Below are 22,680 nucleotides of genomic sequence, written 5' to 3'. Positions count from 1 at the left end.
AACATCCTTCGGGACATCTGCGAAGAAGAGAAGACTGTAATCACCGGTGTGACAGGCACAAGACTGGCTCTGTTCCCATCACACAGCTCAGTGACTGCTGAAAGAGAAGGAGAATGGGGGCTGGGGGGGAAGGTGAGGAGGAAGGGAGGAAAAAAAGGGGCCCTTGCTAGCTTTCTGCAGAGGTACGAGGCTGGGACTATCTGGGGCTGGTGGAAATTCCCCTTTTGGGGTCTGCTAGTGGGTGCACAGCCTCTACCCCATAGGCTTCATGGGAAGGCAATCCTTCCTCAGTACTTTAAGGGTCACATCCAGGGTCACCTCCCCCCCCCCCATTGTGTCGAGGAAGTTCTGGGATGGGAAGGTTTCAAATGTGAACTAAATAAACGTTTGGAGAGTGTCCCGTGTGCTCTGAATCTCTGCTCACTTGGGATATTTGGCTTAGAGAACTGCACCCCGCATTTAATGGAGGGAAGTGACTTGCAATTTGTGTTAGAGTGCAGACGGGATGAGGCTGGGCGGGCTCAGATCTGAGTCCCATAGGTAGTTCTGGTAGTCAGTCCTGCTTCCTGTGTGCAGCAACTTTATCTGAGCTTTACTGATTTCACAGCTAGGAGCAGGGGCTCAGGGGAGGCAGGAACTGGGAGCAAGAATGAAGCTGGGGCCGGAGGAAATGGTCTTTCTCTTTTTTCCATTCATCTGACTTTATTTCCAAAGATTGTGTTCCCAAAGCCAGGAGGATTTTCAGAAAGATTCACTATATTATGTCCAGCTTCGTCCAGCTTCGTCCATCTCACACGGGGTCTGGTATCCCTGACTGTCGGGCTGTTCAGTGGTACCCTCCCAATTTCCCTCTCCCACCCTTTGTCTTCCCAGGGGTCTGTGTTCTCCATGGTTTTCATGGGCATTCAGTTCTAACCATTGCCCAAGGAAGGATGGACCTGACAGAATTTACATCAAACCCTCTCCCTCTGTGTGTGTGTTTGTGTTTTGTTTGTTCGCTATTTTGTTTTATTTGAGACAGGCTATCACTATGTAGCCCTGGCTGTCCCCAAACTCACAGAGGCCTGCTTGCTTCTGCCTTCCAAGTCCTGGATTAAAGACGTGTGCCACCAAACCCTGAATGTCAAACCCATTTCCTAATGAGCACGTACATCACCAAATATTTTCTTAAAAAGCCACTGGATACTGAACTGGTGAGGTGGTGTTTGCCTATATCTCCATCACCTGCGAGGACAACCAGTTGTTCCTTTGCTACAAACTGAGTTTGAGGCTAACCTGGGATACTCAAAATGCAGTGTCAGAACAACCATGGCAAAACCCCAAACTACCACCCTCCAGAAACCACTGGTTCTTCACAGACCAACAATACAAATTTAACTTTGTTTGCTATAGCAAGTCATGCTATGTCCATAGGTGGGTTTCCTCTGTTCTATGGCCCTTCTCTCGGCCTTATGGTCCATTCTTTACCTGTGCGAGCATCCCCTGAGGGCTTGTTAAAATCCACATTACTGCCACGAGTGATGGGACACATCTGTAATCCCAGCACTTGAGAGGCAGAGGCAGGAGAAGTACCACAAGTTCAAAGCCAGCCAGGGCTACACAGAGAGGGGTCCTGCCTAAAAAGAAATAGGACCCACATTACCAGCCTCACCAATGGAACTTTCAGCCCTGGAAGTCTGGGCCAGGGCTTGAGGACGAAGTCTCCAGTACGTCCCCAGGTGCTGCTGGGCAGCTGCTGTGGACACCTACCTTCAGGAAAGAACCGCTGGCAGCGGCATATAAGCGGCACTGACGATTACTCATTCAAACTCCTTTAAATGTCAAGCTGGGCGCTGAGATGGCTCAGTGGTTAGGAGCTTCTCTAAGGCCCAAGTTTGATTCATAGAACCCCCACAGTGGATTTTAGCCATCTGAGCCCCAGGAGATCCAGTGCCGCCTTCTGGCTTCTGTGGGTGTCAGGCCTATACAGTGATGCGCAGACAGACATACAGACAAAACACTCATACACATAAAAATGAAATTTAAGCGACTGCCTGGGTGATGGGGTCCCCAGAGTTCTGTAGGCCACCTGGAACCAAATAAAGGAAACAGGAATTTCGGTGGACACCTCCCAACCTCTGCCAGGCTCTGCAAATCCAAAAAGATCATCCTTGTGTGGAAAACCCCGTTTACGCCCAACGCCAGGCAAAAAAGGGGCCACTCCTTTTCAGTGCCAGCAGTCCTTCATACACTGGTCTGCGGAACAGGACCGCTGCCCTTCTTTACTGGGCACGATGCCCCCTCCTTGATTTAGTCTTAGATCCGGTTCAGCCAATATGATCTCAAAATCATCTTACCTACTTATAACGGCCTTTAAATTTTCTCTATGTAGCCCTGGCTGTAGATCAGGCTGGCCTCGAGCTAGCTCACAGACATCAGCCTGCCTCTGCCTCCCGAATGCTGGGGTTAAAGGCGCGAGCCACCGTGCCTGCTTCAATACTGTTATATTCTGTTCTCGGGCTTTCCTGGTTCTTGTCAACAGTGACTGTGAAAATCCTTGTGCAACAGGCCCAGAGAGCAAGGGTATAGCCCGAGTCTGGACAACAAGGTGCCATTCCCAGTCCAGGGACGGCTTGGCAGTAGGCTCCCACACTTAGAGCACTGGGGCTGCTTCAGCCAAGGGATCTGAAGTCATCTTAAGGACCAGGCTGGGTCCAGGTGCCAGAACCCGAAGACCCTGAAAACGCCTGTCAGGCTCTTGGCAGTACCCTATTAGTCACGTGTCTAAGACGCCATCACGTACAGGGGTGTGGGGCACGTGACAGCACGCCGCCCCTCCGCCGCCCATCGGAACATGTTCATGGCTACGTCGTGCGGCCTGGACGCTGGGCCTGGATCCTTGAGGCGCCGCATCCTAACCCGCTTTCTGGCGCTACTGTTGGTGCCGCTGCCACCAAACTTAGGTGAGGCAAAAACCTCCTTCTCTGTTGTCCTTTCTTTCTGTGACCTCTCCCTTCCAAGTCTTGCTCAGGTTGGGCAGTTCCTTTCCGCCACTTAGAATTTTTGTGCGCCAGCCCCACCTCGCTGTCACCTCTTTTCTGGCACCCATTCCTAGATTCCTAGGTTCCTCAGGCCCCAACCGCCCTGTGGCCTCCTGGAGAAAGTCGGAGGTGGGGTAGCGGGGAGCATTCCTGGCCTCTCCCTCACCGCCCAGATGCCTTCCGCATCTCCATCCCTTCTTCCCACCAGCGGCTGAGGACAAGCCCTTAAGTGCTGTCTTCTCAGACTGACCCCCTCACCCCCGCCCACCTCCGAGCCCCCCAGTCTCCAGGCATCCCTCTGAATCTGACACTACCCAGACCTGCTTCTTTGCCTCCTGGCAGGGTGGAGCAGGGCCCTCCCTACGCTGAGAGGCGGGACTCATGCTCAGCCGACACAGGTGTTCACTGCTTTCCCTTGACATCCCTCCCAGGGCCAGCCTTCCCCCAAGAGGCACTATCACTTATGCTGCCCTCTGGCCCTTCGTTATTTATTTACTATGTAATTCGAAGCCCGCTCCTGACGTCAGGCCCATCACGTTTATTGCTCTTGTTTTTGGTTTTTTACATCTCTCTCCTTTTAAATTCTCTGTGGCTTCTCCCCCCCATTCCCCCTTTTTTCTTCTTTTATTTGGGGAGGAGAGCAAGGTCTCATGAACCCCAGGATAGCCTTGAACTTTCCGTGTAGCTGAGGATAGTCTTGAAGTCCCAAACCTGTCTCCACCTCCCGAGTGCTGGGACTACAAGCACCTTCCCCAGCGTCCTGATTCTCCTGTTTCAGTAGAATCCTCTCCTCCGTGCCCACACCAGCCACCCAGTCTCTGCTCCCCTCTGACATAAGGATGTTCTGAAAGCGCTGTTTGAGTCCTTGTGCCTTCCCTCTTCTCTGCTCCGCTGAACTCAGTTACCATGGGCTTTGAGCTGCAATGTCCCAGGCACTGAGCTGCAGTGACGTCATGCCACAATATAAAACAATGGCCTGACGACGGTACACCCACCTGTGGGCCCCTCCCAGAACCATCTCACGCCTTTGGGGTCCACACCAGCCCCTCATCTCTCTCTTCCTTAGTTGTCTAACTCAGTGAAGTGAGCCACAGCCATTCCTGTTCTGAATTCTGAAACCAGGAGACTAATCCACGTCCCTTGTCTCCCGTCAAGCTGGTCATATCTGTTCTCGGAGCCTGGTTCAGATCCCCTCATTGCTGCCTGGAACCTCAGAGACCCGTGGGACTCTTGACTCTCTCCACCTACATCACCTTTCTGCTCTTGTGATTCTCTGCTGCCATCCTGATAGAATCCTACAATCCCCACCTCCCCTGGCTTCCCAGAGCTGCTCAGCCTGGCTCTTGTGGCCCCCTGCAGCTGGCCCCCGGTGCTCCTCTCCACACATCTTTCTCTTCCACCACAGACATTGCTTTTGTCCACCAGAGGCCCAGGAATATATTACTGTGCTTCTCCCTGGAAGAATTTGTTTGTTTGTTTGTTTTGCTTTTCTCTTTAAGATGTTTCCCAGCGTTCTCTCTTCTCTGCTATCTCTTACACCTGCCACCTCTTTTGGATTCACCTGACGCCTTTGGCCCTGTTCCGCCCTGATCGCACATGGTGGTGACATGTTTACTGTCTGAACAGTTGGGCAGCATGTGTTCCCAGACAGGCTCTGAGACAGTTGTTCCCCAGCCTGAGATTAGGGACTATTTGGTAAATGAGTGAATGGACTAATTAATAAACACACATACACACACCGTGCACAATCACACCTCCTTACTGCGATCCTGCTTTTTGCTTCACATCTGTCCTTTTCTCTTTCAGGTTATAAAGAGGACGGCTCCCAATCAGGTGGGTCAGTGGGTCCCTGTGGCAGGGAAAAACAATGCTCTCAAAGCCTCTGCCTCAATAGCATTTGTCTTCATAGGAAGCTAGTATCAGACGTACTTCCTAGACAGGACTTGTAGCCTCCAGGACACAGCCCTGTTTAGAGCAAAGAGCCTGGGTCTTCCATGGGAATTCAGCTCAAGCTTTGAGCCTCTCCCGAAGTTGCATAAGAAGCCTCCTGGGATGCTGTCTGCAGAGCCTGGCTCCTGGGGCTTCCTGTCTTTTTCCTTAGATCCAGGGAGTGCATGCTTGGGTTCACAGGCCTCCGCTGCCTTGGGTTCTGTCAGCACCCCACAAGGTCCCTATTGACTATGTGGTTGATTTACTATGCTCTTGCCTCTGTCCAAGCCTCACTCCTTTCAGTCTTTTCTCTGTAATTCAGTCTCACTTAAAGACGCACGCATGCACACATGCCTGTATGTGAGAGTGTGTGCAAAGGTGTGTGGAGACCCAGTCAAGCTTGGGTGCGGTTGGTTGCTCATGCTCTGCCCCCTTTGTCTCTGGAGACAGCCTCTTACCGTTTGGGAGGTCACTGATTAGGACAGACTGTCTAGTGAGCATCAGGGATCTGCCTGTCCCTCCTTCCCAGCTGGAATTACAAGTGCGCATGCACCACCAAGTCTGGCTGTGCTCTGCGCTGGAGACTGAACGCAGGTCTTTATGCTTCACACTTCAGGGCCCCTAAAGAATTTCTGTTGTTGTTGTTTTGACATAGGGTTGTTTTTGTTGAGGCTGGAGAGATGGCTCAGCAGTTAAAGCACTGTCTGCTCTTCCAGAGGACCCAAGTTCAGCACCCACATGGCAGCTCACAACTCTCTGTAATCCCCAGTCCCAGGGGATCTGACAGCCTCACACAGACACAATGCAGAGAAAACTCCAATGCACATAAAATACATAAATTAATTAAAAAGAATATTTGATACATGTTTTTTTTAGGGTTTTTTGTTGTTGTTATTTTTTATTTTATGTGCAGCAGAGTTTGTCTGTGTGTATGTGTGTGCCTTGTGTCAGAAGAGAGTGCCGAATCCCCTAGAACTAGAGTTACAGGTGATTGTGACTCAGCATGTTAGTTCTGAGAACCGAATCTGGGTCCCCGGGAGAGCAGAAGTTGCTCTCAACTGTTGGGCAGACTCACCAGCTCCTTGCTAAATTTTTTAGTGTATAATCAGATTTTTGTTTGTTGTTTTTGTTTCTGTTTTTCAAGACAGGGTTTCTCTGTGTAACAAGCCCTGGCTGGCCTGGACTCGCTTTGTAGACAAGACTGGCCTCGAACTCACAGAGATCCACCTGCCTCTGCCTCCGAAAGTGCTGGGATTACAAGCATGTGCCTTACAATCAGTTTTGGTAGGACACTTTCAAACATGTTTGTAAAGCCGCTTTGTCATGTTTTTGCCTGTTTGTTATCCACTCGTCCCTTTCGTAAATATGTTTCAAGATTTTCTTCCTCTTCTTTATTTTTTGATTTTATTTTTATTATCTTATTTGTTTACTGGAGTCAGGATCTCTCTACTTAGCCCTGGCTGTCCGGGGACTCCTGCCTGCCTCTGCCTCCTAAGTGCTGAGATTAAAGGCGTGCACCTCACACCCTCATAGCACATTGTATTTTGTTTAGAATCTCTGCACCTATGTTCATTCATTCATTCATTCATCATTCATTCATAAACCTTGACTAGTAGACCAGTAGGCAAACCCCTGATGTCTTAGCCTTGGCATCCTGACCCCCTGAGGGTGACTTGTTCCTCTTGTTTTCCTCTCTGTGAACGCTGCTCTCTCCGCCACGCTTGTGCTAAAGTTTGTGGCATACCCTGGTGGCTAGACAAATTGGAGACGATGCATCACTGGCCCTGGGAAGTGAGCGTGCGCATAGAAAATGAGCACGTGTGTGGAGGGGCCCTCATTGACAGCACCTGGGTGATATCTGCAGCGCATTGCATCCAGGGGTGAGTGGATCCGTGTATCTGTATCCGGGCTCTAAAGGCTCGGAGCTACCTCGGGTGCAGTCCGGCTCCTCGGGACGTCTGTAAGACAGTGCAGGAGGGAACAAGGAAGAGTGGGAAGAGGCTGTCTTAGGGTTTCACAAGCTCCTTGGACTAAATTGGGGTGGAGTCCCAAACAATAGACACTGTGTCCTAAGCTGGGCAACAGGAAGACCCAGACCCTCACCCTAGGAGAATATTTATGTGCACCAACACTCCCCACACCTTGACCCAATGTGACCGTGAATGAAAGGGCTGGTATGTCTTTGACCTTGTACACTCTTGGGCTGGACTGAGCCAGACTGAGTGCACAGAGCATGTCAGCCAGGGCTCCCAGGAAAGGGTCCTGGGAGGAGGCAGGTGCGTAGCTGTTCGGGGAACTGATGTCTGTCAGGTGAGCCTCTGTACCTCCTGCAGCAACAAGGAATACTCAGTGCTTCTGGGCAGCAGAAAGCTCCAGCCGGCTAGCTCCTCCGGGGCCCTGAAGATTCCCGTGAGGGACATCACTGTGCACCCCAAGTACTGGGGCCGGAACTTCATCAGAAACGACTTGGCCCTTCTCCGGCTCGACGCTCCGGTCACCTTCAGCAAGTACGTGCACCCCATCTGCCTCCCGGAGCAGAGCTTCGGTTTGGAGGTCGAGACACAGTGCTGGGTGACCGGCTGGGGCCAGGGTAAGCAGCACTCCTCTGGAGAGTTGGACGGGGTTGGGGAGTGCCCCCTTGGGCCTTCATCGCCCCATCCCTTGGGCTGCCTTTGAGGAGGCTCTGGCCGTGGTCTCTAGCCTGTGGTTTGGAGGATGTTAGACCCTCCTCATATGGGGCTCGTTGTCACAGTTCACACAGGCACCGCAGCCAAGCCAACACTGCTTGAGCTGTGGGCACGATCAGCTGCCGCCTAAGAGAAACTTAGGAGGTAGGAAGTCATCAAGTACCCCCCACACACACACACAACTGAAACAGCTGCCATATTCGAGCCCTCGAATTGGAATGCATGCTCTGCCTGAAAGGAAGTCACAGAGCAGGGCATTGCGGTGGGTGGTATGGAGGCTGACAAAGAAAGTGTCAAAAAAGGCCAGGTATGTTGATTATCGATGAATGCCACCCGTGATCCCAGCATTAGGGTGGTGAACCCAGGAACTGTTGAGTTCAAAGCCAGCCTCAGCTACATGATTTTGATACCAGCCAGGGCTGCATGAGACTGTTTAAAAAACAAAACAAAACAAACAAACAAAAAACAAACAACAAAACAAGAAAATCACGCAAGGCAAAGAACTTGTCAGAGGATCCTGAGATGAAGCTCTGGTCACAGCTTATCCTTATGCTCCCTTCAGGCAACAGGACACTGACTCCAGTGCTTCATGAGGTCAAGGTATTCATTATCGACAGCAAGAGGTGTGACCGCGTTTTCCACAAGAAGTCTCTCTACCCCCCAGTTATCCCCCTTATCCAGAGGAACATGATCTGTGCCACCAGTAATGAAGAGAACTTGTGCTATGTGAGTGTCTGGGGGCTTACAGCACCTCTCTTTCTGGGGGTGAGTCCTGGGCTGGGGGCCTGTTCCCTGGGGCTTGGCCTCTTGTTACCAAGACCAGGCTCTGCTCTTGCCATCTTTTCTCCATGACTGCCATTGGCTGCGATTCACAGGTGTGATCTCCAACTGAGAAGCCAGAAGGGGCCCCAGCTAGTGAGCTCCTGGAGAAGTGATTCCTTCAAGCAGAACAGAGAAGGGGGCTGTTGTAGGTCCTAGCAGAGCCTCTGTCACTCCTTTCTCTTTGTCTAGGGGGACCCTGGAGGGCCACTGGCTTGTGAAGTTGATGGCAGATGGATTCTGGCTGGGGTGTCATCACTGGAGGAGGCCTGCATCAAACCACAGAATCCAGGTGTATACACTCTCCTCACCAAATATACCAACTGGATCCAGAAGCAAGTGAACCACGGGGTGCTGTTGGGGCCCTGCAGGGCCTCCTGGCTTCTGTTCCTGTCCTGGCTGCTGCAGCTCCCCATAGGCCTCTGATTTCTCCACCCCATCTCTTCCTGCTTTGCCTCTTCTGAATGGCACCAGTAGATGACTGAGCAAGGTTGCATGTCCATACTCCACAGGAGTCAGGGTGAAAATAGAGTGGTCCCCGGAGAGTATGGGTCCTGCTTTGGCCTCAGAGCAGGGAGGGGTGTCGTAGGCCTTGTGTGACCAGGACAAGGGAAGTATAACATGGAAGCAACATTCTAGAATTTAAGACCAAGAGCAGAGATCAAATTTGTGGGCACAAGAACTGGCTCTTTCTCTTTTTTCTCCCGTGTTCTTTGGGGGTGATTCTGGGGGTTGGAGTAGATGAGAGGTAGGCCCGCCTAGGTTGAGGGTTCATGGCTTCTACTGTGTTTCTAACACTAGGACATAGGAATAAGGGCCTGGGCTTGTGGTCTCAGTTTCCTCACCTGTATAGGGGTCACAGTATCAGGGAACAGTTGAATATGCCTTGTGGACCAATAGCTGGAATTTCAGACTCAGCTGTCTAGCCAGCTTCCTTCCTTCCCCCCCTCCTTTCATTTCTCCTTCCCTCCATCCTTTCCTTCTTTCCTTCCTACCTCCTTCCTTCTTCCTTCCCTCCTCTTTTCTTCTTCCTTCCCTCTTCCCTCTTCCTCCCTCCCTTCTTTCCTCTTTATCTCTTTCTTCCCTCTAAACTGATTGTGGGAGTGTGACATGCCCACTGTAGAGAGCTAAAATACAGCAAAGGCCTGATTGCCCAATCTGAGGGTTTTATGCATTTGAATTGAAAACACTTGTTGAACGAAGTTTGAGCTACAGCTAATCATTTCTTGCTTGTCAACCGTGTTCATCAGATCTTGTCAACACCTCAGGTAGTTTACACCTGCAGTCTGGATTTCTGAGAGTCTTACCCCCAAATAAAGGTTTGTCTGTTTCCTCTTAGAGTTCTGTTTTGTATGGTTTGAAAAATGATCTGGGACAGTCACATTTTGGGTTTTGAATGAGTGAGTTTATTAAGTGTATAACAGGAGAAACTAAAAGAATAAAGCTAAAAGAATAAATAGTAACTGATAGGTAGATGGTTGGATGATAGATAACTGATAGATGATAGATAGGTAGTTGATGATAGATACGTACAGACAAACAGATGATAGATAGGTAGATAGATAGATAGATAGATAGATAGATAGATAGATAAAAAGTACCACTGAGTCAGCTGTTGAACACACCCAGCAGAAATTGACTAGGGAAGTACTGTTAGGGCAGTCAGATGGACTTCCTGTAGAGAGGTCCCAGACCTCTCAGCTAGGTCTCCCAAGTAAGAGAACAAGTAGCACCAGATAGATTCACTATCAAATCCTGCACCCATGCGGCAGCTAACAGCCATCTGTAGTTCCTGCTCCAGGGGATATGACACCCTCTCTGGCCTCCCTGGGTACCAGGAAGACAGAAACACATGCGGGCAAAACTACCCATACATGCATAATAATTTTTTCATAAAATAGAATTTTGTATTTTTATTACTTGTTTACAAAAGTGCTTGGTTTTTGTTTTATTGTCCTTGTATTGCTCAAATGCCCTCTTCCTTTCCAGAAGGAAGTGTTTTGAAAGATGGGGCTGGAGAGATGGCTGGAGAGATGGCTCAGCAGTTAAGAGCACTAGCTGCGCTGCAGAGGAGCGGCGTTTCATTCCATGCACCCTCTTGGTAGCTCCTGTGGGGCAGTCCATTCAGTGGCCCTCTTCTGGCCTCTGTGGGTACTGAACACAGAGTGTGTGGTGTGTGTGTGTGTGTGTGTGTGTGTGTGTGTGTGTGTGTAATTTTTTTCTTTCAGGCAGACACACATAAAATAAATCCTTCTTAAGAGAAAGTATTATTTTTCACAGAGGCAGAGAGTTTGTCCTTTTTAGAGTTCTCCACTTTCTGCTGTGTTGAGGGCATCCAACTGTAGGAGTCACCGTTTCCTGCATTTTCTACCACACACCCCTAAGAAAACAGTTTGATCTGCTTGTCTCTGAATACCACCCAGCAGGTGCACTTCCGTTTCCGAAGTCCTGTCCCTGAGCGTGCTTATGGATTTTCCACAGAGCCACATGAAGCTGTAGACTGCTCGGTGCCAGTGAGCTATCGGGCATGCATTCTCTGAGGCAGCCGGTGGCAGCGCTCCTGGAGCCTTCCCCACAGCCTCCTATGAAGAGTCTTGTCCTCTGCCCTGTTTCTAGGGGTGAAGCTTGGATTGTGGCTTCCATACATCTACTTCATTACATCGTTCTTGACAATGATCACTCCCTCAGCAGCGGGCAAAAAGTGTGTCACTGGTGGTGAGGTGCAGTGATGGAGCCTGTGAGGAAGAAGGTACCTCAAGTGAAGGGGGGGAGGTGTCCCTAACACCATGAATTCTGTTGAAGACTCAAGCTCGCAAGCTTCCCTAGCAGCCTCACAGAGAGACCCCCACTCCCCACCCTCCCCAGGACCTCTGTCTTTTGAAAACACGGCCCCTAAGGGAAAAACGAAACTCTCCAGTCACGGAGCAGTCCCTATGCAAAGGAGTTCTGTCTCGGTTTCCATACCTCTAGGGGCTCATCAGAGGAGGCTGAGGAGAACACTATGGGAGTTTCAGGGGCTGACCACAAGGCACTGTCACAAACCATACACTTGGTGCTATCAGGAGCAGACAAAGGACAAGGTCTCAGGTTCAGAGATAGGCATGAGAATGTCATCAAGGGCATTGCTGAGAGCTGGCCTCAGGGGACACTGTAATGGACCAGACATGGCCACAGGCTCAGTGCTGAGGCCCCAAAACACTGTTCCAGGGAGGTCTCCGACATCCTCCCTTCATGGCTGTGGCTGACCCCTGAGGCTGCCTCAGCAGGCTGAGCCCCTGCCTTCGAGCGGACACCGGCTCTCTGCGTCCCTGAACGACGGAGTTCTAGAATCCGCGCACCATGGAGACGCCCATCTTGTTCTAAGGAGCAACAAGGGCTGAGTGGTCCTTACCATGGCGTGTGGATCTGTGGATCCTCACGGTCTTCTCCCGTCATCAGTTCTTTCTGCCCGGTTGGACAGTCTGCCATATGATGAAGGTAGGACATAGAGAGAGGCCAGGAGATCTGACAGCCTGGGGTCTACATCGGCTGTTCTCATGCCTGTAGGGCCTCCACCATTCAGTTCTGAGATGGGTACATTCTCAGGAAACTTAGGGGGTGACCTATATGACCCACACATGGTGGGGCCAGCTTCGGTTTTCAGGGTGACCACAAACAGATGGAGGAAGAAAAGCACGGAACAGACTAACATCCATGGAATGGATGAACTTGTCTGGGAGTCTCGGGGGCTTGTGGCAATGTCTGTGCTGTCTGAGTGTCCTCTCACTCTACATCAGTTCCCTGGTGAGACAATGTACACCTCAGTGCCGTATGGTGGGGCCTCTGTTTCACACAGGAAACCCAGGTCCAGTTTAGAAGTTTATGAGCAGTAGAACTAGGCCTCAAGAACAGTTTCCAATAGGTGCTTTGGGGTTGAAAATATCTGGGTGGCAGAGTATATCCAGGCTCTTCCTGAGAAAGGTAGTTTTCGTAGGAGGAGCCCTACCCTCAGTCACCTACTCCCGTCAAGTGTTAGTGAAGCTTTGGGGGTGGTTAGGGTATGCGCAGCTTTAGGCGCAGGCATGGGAGCTGACTGCTTTGCCTCTGATGAGTCGGCTCTGACCTCACAGGAACGGCTTCCACAGAGCCAGCACTCATCTTTCCTGTGGCCACCTATGAACGCAGGAAAGAGGCATTGGGATCCCGTTTCTCGGTGGGGTTGCCTAGCTTCTAGAACTTCAAGAAAGAGTGCTGAGGTCTGAAGAGGGATCCGTTTGAATCCCCGAATGTAGGCTACAGGTGGAAGGGTGACATCGTGCCTGGGACTGGGTTGATCTGCAGCACACTGTACCCCAAATCACCCATCATGGCAAGTTTGATTTCCAGCACCCACATCTGAGGTAGCTCACATCTGCCTATAAATCTAGCTCCACAGGATCCTACATCTGCATTCAGATGCACATACCTACACATAGACATACACACAGACATCCACACATATACAGAGTAAGAAAAAAATAGAAATATTTAAAACAACCCACTTGGTGCTGGTTCTTGACGTTGGCCTCTCCAGACTGAATCCCACGAGTCCTGTGTAGGGTTTAGAGGAAGGCTGGGGTCAGTGCTGTCTTGGACACAAGATTCAGAAAGAGCTGTTCTTTGAGACCCAAGGATCTTACAGAGGATGGGGAACACTGAGGAGGGGGCTAGCCTCAGCCCCCGAGGTGTCACTGTGGGCATGGTGAGCTCTTTCTGCAGAACCTTGTCTCTCTCTGGGCTTGCAGCCTTATGGGAAGAGAAAGAAGAAACTTCTTAAGCCCCCTCCTGACCGCCCGCACTGAACAATCTTGGTTGGGAATCAGAAACAAAAAGGTCCTAGTCACTCTTCTACTGCTGTGATGAAACGCCACGGCCAAGGCAACTTATAAAAGGAAGCATCTAGCTGAGGACTTGCTTACAGTTTCAGAGGCTTAGTCTATGACCATCAAGGTTGGACACATAGCCGCGGGCGGGCAGGCATGGTGCTGGGGCAGGAACTTAGAGCTTACACTTGGTCCTTGAGTTGCAGGCAGAGACTGGGTCTGGTGTGGGCTTTTGAAACATCAAAGCTCACCCCCAGCGACACACTTCCTCCAACAAGGCCACACCTCCTAATCCTTCTCAAACAGTTACCAACTGTGGAAAAGCATTCAAATATATGAGCCTATGGGGGCCATTCTCACTGAAAACCCCCACAGTGGCCATAAAGAAGAAACAGAAGGCGACAAAAGATAGCTATGACTCACCATGGTGTCTGAGAAAGTCCAGGAATGTGGTTCTCTGGGGTTGGGGTGGGGATTAAAGGCATGGAGATGGGACCTAGACACAGCGGAGCGGTGAGAAAGTAAGGCAGTACCCTGGAGACCTGGGGGTTTGTGCGGTGCCTGTGGATCCCTGTGGAAGGCCGGGAGTTGAAAGTAGAAGCGTTCTGGCCACAGGAGTCCATGGCCAGGGAGCAGGCCACTTACCTCGGACAGTGGCAGGAGCTAGGGACACACAGTGTGAACTAACTCAGACACGGCGGTCTTGGCACTAGTTTTGTGTCGTTACAAGAAAATAAAATAGAAAGCTATATTTAGTCGGCAGCTTTCAAAGTCTAAAGATTTGTCACGTGGGCTGAAGGTCAGGTGTGAGAAGGGACTTTCAATGAAGATAGCAACCACCTGTCCTGAGAGTGACAACTTACGTGAAGTCAGGAAACAGAGGGAGGCTGCATGGGGTTCTAGTCTCCTCTGAGAACATGTGTCCTCCTCTGTGTGCACATGCGTGTTTGAGCATGTTCGCCAAGGTGAGCACATTTATAGGCTGGAGGATGACAACAAGACGTTTTTCCGCAGGCACTTCCCCACCATGCTTTTTTGAGACAAGGTCTTTCATTGAACCCGGAACTCACTGCATCAGTCAGACTGGCAGCCTGGAGAGGCCCTGGAATCTACCTGTCTCTGCCTCCGAGTGCTGGGGTTACAGGTGTCCACTGCCTCATCTGGCTGTGAATCCAAACTTAAGTCTTCACGCTTGCACAACCACACCTTACTCATGGAGCAATCTCCCCAACCCTAAGCCCCACCTCTTAAAGGTCTAAATACCCCCCTGTATCATTCCCTCCTTGAGGACCTTCGGAGGGGAGCTCAAATTACTTCCACACCATAATGTCTTCAACCAGGTAGAATCTTGTTGACGTTTCTGCTAATGAATACAGTCTGTCCTAGATATTGTGCTATTTATTAACCCCACCACCACCATTCCCGCCACAGTTCCCCAGACCCGTCTTTTCTGTCACTGTTAGGTCCTGACACTGCTCTACGCTGCATGGTGTTCTGCTGATGGAAATAGACTCTATAGCTTGTGATGGTGGAAAATAGTTCCACTTCCACCTGTCTGAGGAGCTCAGGGACCGCATGTGATTGCTCATTCGACAGCTGAGGCATGCAGAAGACCATACCAAAAACCCCTCCTTCCCATCTTGATAAGGGTTCACTGTGTAGCCTCAGCTGGCCTCGAACTCACAGAGGTCTGCTCACCTTTGCCTCCCAAGTGCTGGGATTAAAGGTGTGCATTACCACACCCAGCTCATGTTTCTATAATCTTGTTCTGTAACCCTCACTTACAGAATAATTAGTCCCTTTCTTCTCCTTTGTACTATTCAGTTATTAGTTTTGAAATCCTCATAAAGAATTAGTATTAAATACCAGTCCAGCTGGTTCCACTTAAAGCAACAACGACAAAACCTCACTCTCACTGGAAACGATGACACACATCTGTAATCCCGGCACTTGGGACATAGAGAAAGGAAGATCAGGGTTACATAATCACCTTTGGTTATTTTGGCTGGCTAGCCTGGGCTACATACATAAAAGCAAAACACCATATGCATAAAGTAGAACAAACTGATAAAAAAGCAAAACAAAATGAAATAAAATCTCAATCTCATCTCCAGTCCAGTGTAAGCTCCTACTCTCCTCTCCCTGTTCTTGAGGTCAAGCTTCTCTGTCTCCTGGGTAGGAGCTATGGCTGTTGGCTATAGTTGTACAATAAAACATCACTGTAAAAAGAAAAAAAAAAAGAACAAAGAAAAGAAGAATGAGAAAGAAGGAAGTTGAAGCCAGGCAGTGGTGCACACACTGCCCACCTTTAATCCCAGCACTTGGGAGGCAGAGGCAGGCAAACCTCTGAATTTGAGGTCATCCTGGTCAACAGAGTGAGTTCTAGAACAGCCACGGCTACACAGAGAAACCCTGTCTCAAAAAAAACCAAAAAGAAAAAAAAATTACTATCCATGTATTTTTAGATACAACCAACAGGAGTCCTGAACACTAGGCCCCACCACTTGCCCTCCACTGACTATCTCACCCTCTAGTGATTCTCTCCTCCTCTTCCTCCCTGAGTCATATGTACATACTATGGGCAGGAATGGGCTCTGGGGTATTTGCTCATAACCATAAAAGGTGTCAGACAAGTTGTCTGGTCTCTGTTGTCGGGGGTTTTGTTTATAACAGGGCTGCCTGCTGCCCCTGGGTCTGCACTTGCCAGTTGTGAGGTGGTAGCTTCAGTCCTTCCCAACTTTAGCAGAAGGCAGTGGCTACTCGGGACACAGCTGAAAGATGCAGTCTACCATGGCCTGAGAGCTATCCTTTGCATTCCTCTCTTCACCTCTTTCCTCAGCGCCCTGGTTCTGGTCCTGTGGTCAGACTAATATAACTTGCAAGATGGTAAATGGAAAGATGGTGGAGGTAGGGCAGTGGCCATGGCAGGTAAGCATCCTTTTTCTGGGAATATATGTCTGCAGTGGTTCCATCATCCACCACCAATGGATTCTCACAGCTGCACACTGCTTACAAAGGTCAGCCTGGGGGCATTTTGGTCTGGGGTCTTTGCTTTCAGGCCTGGGGGCAGGGGTTTCCTGATGAATCTGGGGATCTGGGAGTGGAGGACATTACCCCAGGCAGCCTAGTTCTTAGAACCCGATCTCTCTGGTTCTTCACGGCCTTAGGCCTGGTGATCCGTGTCTTCTCTGGGCCTGCAGATCCAAGAACCCGGCCAACTACACTGTGAAGGTGGGAGTCCAGCACCTCCCAGACAACAGCACCTCAGCACTCCTAGTCAATAGCATTTTGATTCACGAGAACTTCAACAATCAAATGTCTCAGGACATTGCCCTCCTGAAGCTCAAGTACGCTCTCTCCTGGTCCCCTCTCGTCCAGCCGGTCTGTCTCCCCACCATCAATTTCAAGCCAACTGTTGGCACCATGTGCTGGGTCATCGGGTGGGGACAAGACAAGATTAAAGGTGAGTGCTGTGGAGCAGATGTCTCAAGACACCTGTCTCTGCAGAACACTGTCATGGGGTCACTCATTCACTTCATTTACTCTCTCACTCTGCAAGCTTCTCCCGAGCCCAAAGATATACACAGTGTTTGCATATAAGAGAAACAAGTGGCCTTTGAGGACCTCGGTCTCCAAACCCCAAAGTCAAGTTAGATCCCACACCAGATCTTTAGCCCGCAGCACAGTAGGAAATGAAAACTACCTATCTGTCTGTCAGTCGTCTTGTCTATCTGTCTATCTGTGTGTGGGGGGGTGTACATATACCACAGCATATACTTGAAGGTCAGAGGACAACCTTCAAGGAGTTGGTTCTCTCTTTCGACCAGACAGGTCCTGAGGAATCAAGCTCAGGTCACCAAGCTTGATGTACTTGCTAAGCCACCCCACCAACCCCCAAAGTCAAGTTAGATCCCACACCAGATCCTTAGCCTGCAGCACAGTAGGAAATGAAAACTCTGGCTGTTCATCCGGGGTCTGTGTCAGCAGCTATGATGAGGCATTGACGTGGCCTCTCTAGTCAGTATGTACCCATAATTCTTGGAGATGCAGCCCTTTTGGTGTTATCTGGAGTCCTGCCAACCTTTCTGCAGAACCCCTCTAGGGTTTTGCCACCTTTCCCAGGAGCAGCGAACCAACGCTCACCCTCACAGAACCTGAATTGTTGGGAAAGTATCTCCTTGTTCTCACTTGGAACCCTGCGTTTACTCCAAGCCCTTTGAGAGACTTTGCTTAACTTTTTTTTTTTTTTTTTTTTTTTTTTTTTTAGTTTTGTTTGGTTTTGTTTTGTTTTCTTAGGCAGGGTCTCTCTACATAGCCCTGGCTGTCCTGGAACTCACTATGTAGATCAGGCTAGCCTCAAACTCACAGAGATCCCTGGGATTAAGGGAGGTGTGCCATCCTCAGTTTTTTAATAAGTGGGGACGCTTTTGAAAGTTAGGCTGCAAACTTCAGCTTTTATGAATGGACAGCTCAGAAGACCCTGCCTCTCATGTGCACAAATGTGAATGACTCTGGGTTGGAAATAGGTTCCAAAGTTGAGGCCATGACTAGATCTTTCTCTCCATAGAGTCCTCAAAGGGTCCCTACAATCTCCAGGGCTTGGCTGTCAGGATCATGAACAACGAGATCTGCAATCATCGGTACCAGTTCCTCCTGACAAAGAGCCAGAAGGCGTTCATTGGAAATGACATGCTGTGTGCGAGCTCAGAATGGGGCCTGGACACTTGTCAGGTGTGGAAGGTGCAGGCGGCTGGGCGAGCAGGCACTGTGGGGGTCATACGGAGGCGAGGTCTCTCTACATAGCGCTGGAACTCACTGTGTAGACCAGGCTGGCCTCAAACTCACAGAGATCCACCTGCCTCTGTCTTCCAGGTGTCTTTCAGGGGTTAAAGGCATGTGTCATCCTCAGTTCTTGGCTTCACTTTCCTTTAAATGTGGCCACCAAAGACTCAGTACAAAAGTCTGAGCTCCCATTTTCCAATATGGGGGTGGGGGGAGGAGAAGAGTTGTATTAGTTATCTGTTACTAATCTAAAACACCATGACTAGGGCCCTTCAGCAAAGAGTTTATTTGCAGTTCTAGAAGAACTGGTAGTCCATCACCATCACAGCATGGAGCATGGCAGTACGCAGGTGGGCCTGTCTTTGGAACAGCTACTGAGCATTCACATCTGGAATCCCAGACAGGAAACAGAGGATGGTAGGAGGCTTCTGAAGCCTCAATACCTGCTCTGTGTAATGTACTTCCTCCAACTAGGCCACATGTCCTAACCCTTCCAAAGGAAGTATTCAAACATGAGCTTGTGGGCGGGTGGGTGGGACATTCTCATTCAAACCACTACAGGGTTTTTGTTTTTGTTTGTTTGTTTGTTTTGTTCCTACCCATGGACAGTTCTTTGTTTTTTTTTTGTTTTGTTTTGTTTTTTTAATTTTTAGTTTTTAGAGCAGCTCTCACTAAGCAGCCTACCTGGCCTGGAACTCACCATTTAGCCAGGCAGACTTGCCTTAAACTCACAGAGATCTACCTGCCTCTGCATGCCGGAGTGGTGGTATTAAAATCCTACCACCCACCCAGGCCCAGTTCTGTAAGCCGTTTTTAGCGCTCCTGAGCACGCCTGCAGATCTGGGTCAGGCGCTGGCAGACAGTTTTGCAGAAATGGTTTCATTCTGTCAGCATCAGCACTGCTTCTTAACGTTCTGGGAGAAAACGTTTTTCTCTGGGTACAGGTTTTCTTCTCTATTCTTACTCAGACCATCACCACCACCACACCTCAGCATCATTTTACAAGATAACAATTCATTTGCTTGCTTGCTTTTTTTGTTTTTGTTTTTGAGACAGGGAGACAGGGTTTCTCTGTGTAGCCTTGGCTGCTCTGGACTTGCTTTGTAGATCAGGCTGGCCTTGAATTCACAGAGATCTGCCTGCCTCCGCCTCTCTGAGTGCTGGTCCTTTGCTTTCTAATACATGGATTATTCTTAGTAATTCCTTTCTTAAGTATTTTGAGCCTAGTGTTCAGTGACAAATGACTGTTAATACCAGTGAATAATTTATTTTCCTTCTTGTTTGGTGCTAAAACTTAATGTGGTCTCTAACTAGAATTTGCGATGTTTAGGCCACATCATATGAACTTTGCAGCATCCCATGCTTCTACATTCAAGTATAGAATTAAATTCTGTTTCCACTGTAACATTTTTGAAGGTTAACTTTTTTTTCCATTGAAAAAGTATGTGTTGCTGAGTTACAGTTTTATTTTTGGGTGAAAAGAAAGTGTTCACATACAAAAGATGTCTGTCTGTCTGTCCCCTAGTGTCTCTTTCTATGTGCTCTTGCTTCCTCTAAATCTCTAGCAGGACTCCAATATACATTTGCTGGCTTCACTATGGCAGGCTTGGTTTTTCTGTTTTAGGCATCTGTCTCCTCCTATCTGTTTAATGCATGTCCTTAAAGATGTTTGTCTCCAAAAAATACTTAGTGCTAGTAGATAGTTTATTTTATATAAACAATATTGTCCTATGTATCCAGATCACCTCATATTCTTCTTTGGAGGTGTTTTTTGTTTTGTTTTGTGTTGTTTTTTGTTTTTTAAATGTCTGTTTGTTTAAGAAGGGGATCCATGTAGCCCAGACTAACAGGCCTCGAACTCTATGTTGATGACATTGACATACTTAAGGATGACATTGAACATCTGATCTTTCTGCTTCTGATTGAGAGCTAGGATTATGAGGATGCCACCGTGTCCAGTTCACGTGATTCTCGGGATCACAGCCAGGTCCTTGTGCATCTTCGGTGAACATTCTACCAACTGGGTTACACCCCTCTCCCTAAATGTCCCATCTTGATTTATCATCTATTTTCAACAATATTTGGTGTCCTTTACTTCCCTCGTGCTCTTTATTTAGATGTAATTAGATGGAACATTTTCCTTTCCAGGATTGTGGATTTTGAAGTTTCTTTTTGAAAAAGATTTCATTTTTATTTTTAATTATGTGTGTGTGGTCTCTGTGTGGCTTAGTCCATATGCAGGTGGGTGGCCATGGAGGCCAGAGGTGCCAATCCCTGGGAGCTACGTAGTTAGGGACACCCATTTTGGGTTCTGGGGAAACTTGGGTCCTCTGGAAGAGCAGTACATGCTTATTAACCTAGGAACCATCTCTACAGCTCATTAAAGCTGCTGCTGCTTCTTTTGGTTTTTCAATACAGGGTTTCTCTGTGCAGCCTTGGCTGTCCTGGAACTCACTCTGTAAACCAGGCTGGTCTCAGACTCAGAAGTCTACCTGCCTCTGCATTCTGAGTGCTGGGACTAAAGGCGTGCACCCCCGGTACCCTGCTCCATTAAAGCTTCTCTTTAAAATGTGTTTCAGTGCACTAGAGAAGGTCTCCTTTCATGTCCTTAGGCAGAACTTTATCATATTTTCCTTAATTGTCTTATGTGCACTTAGAACATCATGCCCTGGGAATCTTTTGATATTTATATATTGAATTGAACTCTTTCCTGGTTCATAAAAGTTTCAAATGTCACGGAGGAATACAGATAGACATACACGCAGCCCCTTTTCTTTTTGTCAGAGATAGAACCCAGGGTTGCATGCATCCTAGCTGAATGCTTTATCACTGGATGACAATGCAAGTGTATAAAAAGAATTAAAAAAAATTTTTTTAAGGAAGCTCTTGTTGCCTTTTGATGTATGATAGCGTAAATGTCATTCTTCGGCATTCACCTGTCTGTGCACTCAAGCAGGGGAGCTGATCTCCATCTGTAAGCAAGACTGTGGCAAAGATCAACAGTTGTACGCTGGAGGCCCGCCTGGGCTTTAGGAGGGCTTAACAGAGAGCTAGCCGAATAGCGAAGAGGCCAGTGTGGTCTCACGCTTGAACCTTAGTATGGACTTTGTGTGTCACAGAACAGGCTTGTAGCCAGGTCTCGTCCTTGAGGCCAATCTAGCAAATACTGCCACTGCTGCTTGAAGCCTTCCTTACTCTCCCCTGCAGGATACCTCCGGCAGCTCCCTGGTTTGCCAGATAAACAACACCTGGATCCAGATGGGAGTGGTGAGCTGGAACTTTGGCTGTGGCGGTCGCCAATTCCCAAGCATCTACACCAGCACCTCCCACTTCACCCACTGGATCAAGAAACAAATCAGTGACATGAGATTCACCAGTATGGCTGTCCCTCCCTTCCTGAGCCCGCTGATCCTCACTGGCTACATTCTGCTGGTATCCTTGGGCTCCCTGTGGCTCTTGTGAGCTGTGTTTCCAGAACAGTCACTCCCAGAGGCTACTTCTCCCTCCTCTCTGCTCCACCCTCAAAAGAAGTGGACACCAGAGGCTGAACAGGACTTCAGGACAGAGGGACTTTGGGGAAGGGTCCTAGACCCACTGTGGGTTTTGTTCCTAGTTCAATGAAGATGCTCTTGAACCTTTTGAGCCACCTGAAGTTTTCACATTCTTGACTTTGACCCAAAGCCCTTTAAAATACCCCCTCATAAAGCCTGGTTGTTTCTCAAGATGAGTCTTCTCTGATAGTCTTACTCCTTGTCTGTTAAAAGTGTTGTGTGATCTTGGGAGGGTGTTCCTTTGTTTCCCTTGTAGTTTCCTCTTTAAAAAAAAAAAAAAAAAAAAAAGATTGCTTTCACGTGTCTGTTTGTCCACAAGGGTATAGGTGCTCATGGAGGCAAGGGTCATATTTCCCCTATAGCTGGAGTTGCAAGAGGTTGGGAGCCAACTGGTGTGGCTACAGGGAATTGAACTAGGTCCTCTGAAAGAGTGGTACACACTTTTAACTACTGGGCCATTTCTCCAGCCTGTAGTTTCCGTTTTGCTGACTGGGACTTAAAATCTCTGTTCTGTGAACAGTAGTTAGTGGCTCCCAAGGCCCCTTCCCTGTGTCTCTGAGAATATCTTTTCTGGGGGCTGGAGAGATGGCTCAGAGGTGTTTCTCCCAAGGGTGTAAGTAAGACAAAAGTAAGAATGTTCCAACTTGTTCCTACTTTCACTTTGTCTATTAGGCTAAAAAAATTTAATCTCCTTGCACCAACACTACCATTAGTACTCTCCATTACTTTTTAAATGTATTAACTATGTTGCCGAACCATTAACGTGTTCCCCGAATGGTCGAACACAGTGACCTGCTCTCACTGTTGACCAATGGATATCATCACATCTCCCTTATAGCCCTCTGTCCTCAGTAAGCCTTTAAAAGCTGTTATTGAAGCCTAGTTCAGGGACTCATACCTATCATCCCGGCACTTGGGGGTCAAGGCAGGCTCGTTGTGAGTCTGAGACGAGGCTGGGCTTCACAGTGAGGCCCTAATGAACACATTACTTTGCTTCACCTCAGTGCCCTGGGACAATGTCTTGTGCTGTTAGCGCTCACGGGGAAGGAAC

General features: G+C 48.9%; 2 protein-coding genes across 2 annotated transcripts; both read left to right on the top strand.

Moving 5' to 3' along the window:
• The first annotated feature begins 2,839 nt into the window (after positions 1–2,839).
• On the top strand, positions 2,840–8,881 carry Prss45 (Putative serine protease 45). The gene is made up of 6 exons (XM_021647912.1): positions 2,840–2,942; positions 4,827–4,853; positions 6,682–6,829; positions 7,283–7,579; positions 8,206–8,362; positions 8,648–8,881. The coding sequence occupies exons 1-6, from the start codon at positions 2,840–2,842 to the stop codon at positions 8,879–8,881; spliced, it is 966 nt and encodes a 321-aa protein (XP_021503587.1).
• A 2,966-nt stretch (positions 8,882–11,847) lies between these two features.
• On the top strand, positions 11,848–21,800 carry Prss46 (Putative serine protease 46). Its single transcript, XM_021647903.2, has 5 exons — positions 11,848–11,932; positions 16,136–16,313; positions 16,497–16,759; positions 17,864–18,027; positions 21,286–21,800. Exons 1-5 carry the CDS (start codon positions 11,848–11,850, stop codon positions 21,538–21,540), a joined length of 945 nt encoding a protein of 314 aa, XP_021503578.1. The 3' UTR covers positions 21,541–21,800.
• Positions 21,801–22,680: the final 880 nt, after the last annotated feature.

The sequence above is a fragment of the Meriones unguiculatus genome, chromosome 6, assembly GCF_030254825.1.
Source record: "Meriones unguiculatus strain TT.TT164.6M chromosome 6, Bangor_MerUng_6.1, whole genome shotgun sequence".
NCBI classification, from domain to species: Eukaryota; Metazoa; Chordata; class Mammalia; order Rodentia; family Muridae; genus Meriones; species Meriones unguiculatus.
Note: the sequence above shows the minus strand (reverse complement) of the source record. Positions and strands in the feature narration are given on the sequence as shown.

Excerpts from the sequence above, each read along its gene's own strand:
- Prss45 (XM_021647912.1), top strand. The coding sequence starts at position 2,840 with ATGGCTACGTCGTGCGGCCTGGACGCTGGGCCTGGATCCTTGAGGCGC. Across the intron at positions 6,830-7,282 it reads GCAGCGCATTGCATCCAGGG|CAACAAGGAATACTCAGTGC; the intron begins GTGAGTGGATCC and ends TACCTCCTGCAG. Across the intron at positions 7,580-8,205 it reads GAGTTGGACGGGGTTGGGGA|GACACTGACTCCAGTGCTTC; the intron begins GTGCCCCCTTGG and ends TTCAGGCAACAG.
- Prss46 (XM_021647903.2), top strand. The coding sequence starts at position 11,848 with ATGGCGTGTGGATCTGTGGATCCTCACGGTCTTCTCCCGTCATCAGTT. Across the intron at positions 11,933-16,135 it reads CAGTCTGCCATATGATGAAG|CGCCCTGGTTCTGGTCCTGT; the intron begins GTAGGACATAGA and ends CTCTTTCCTCAG. Across the intron at positions 16,314-16,496 it reads GCTGCACACTGCTTACAAAG|ATCCAAGAACCCGGCCAACT; the intron begins GTCAGCCTGGGG and ends CTGGGCCTGCAG.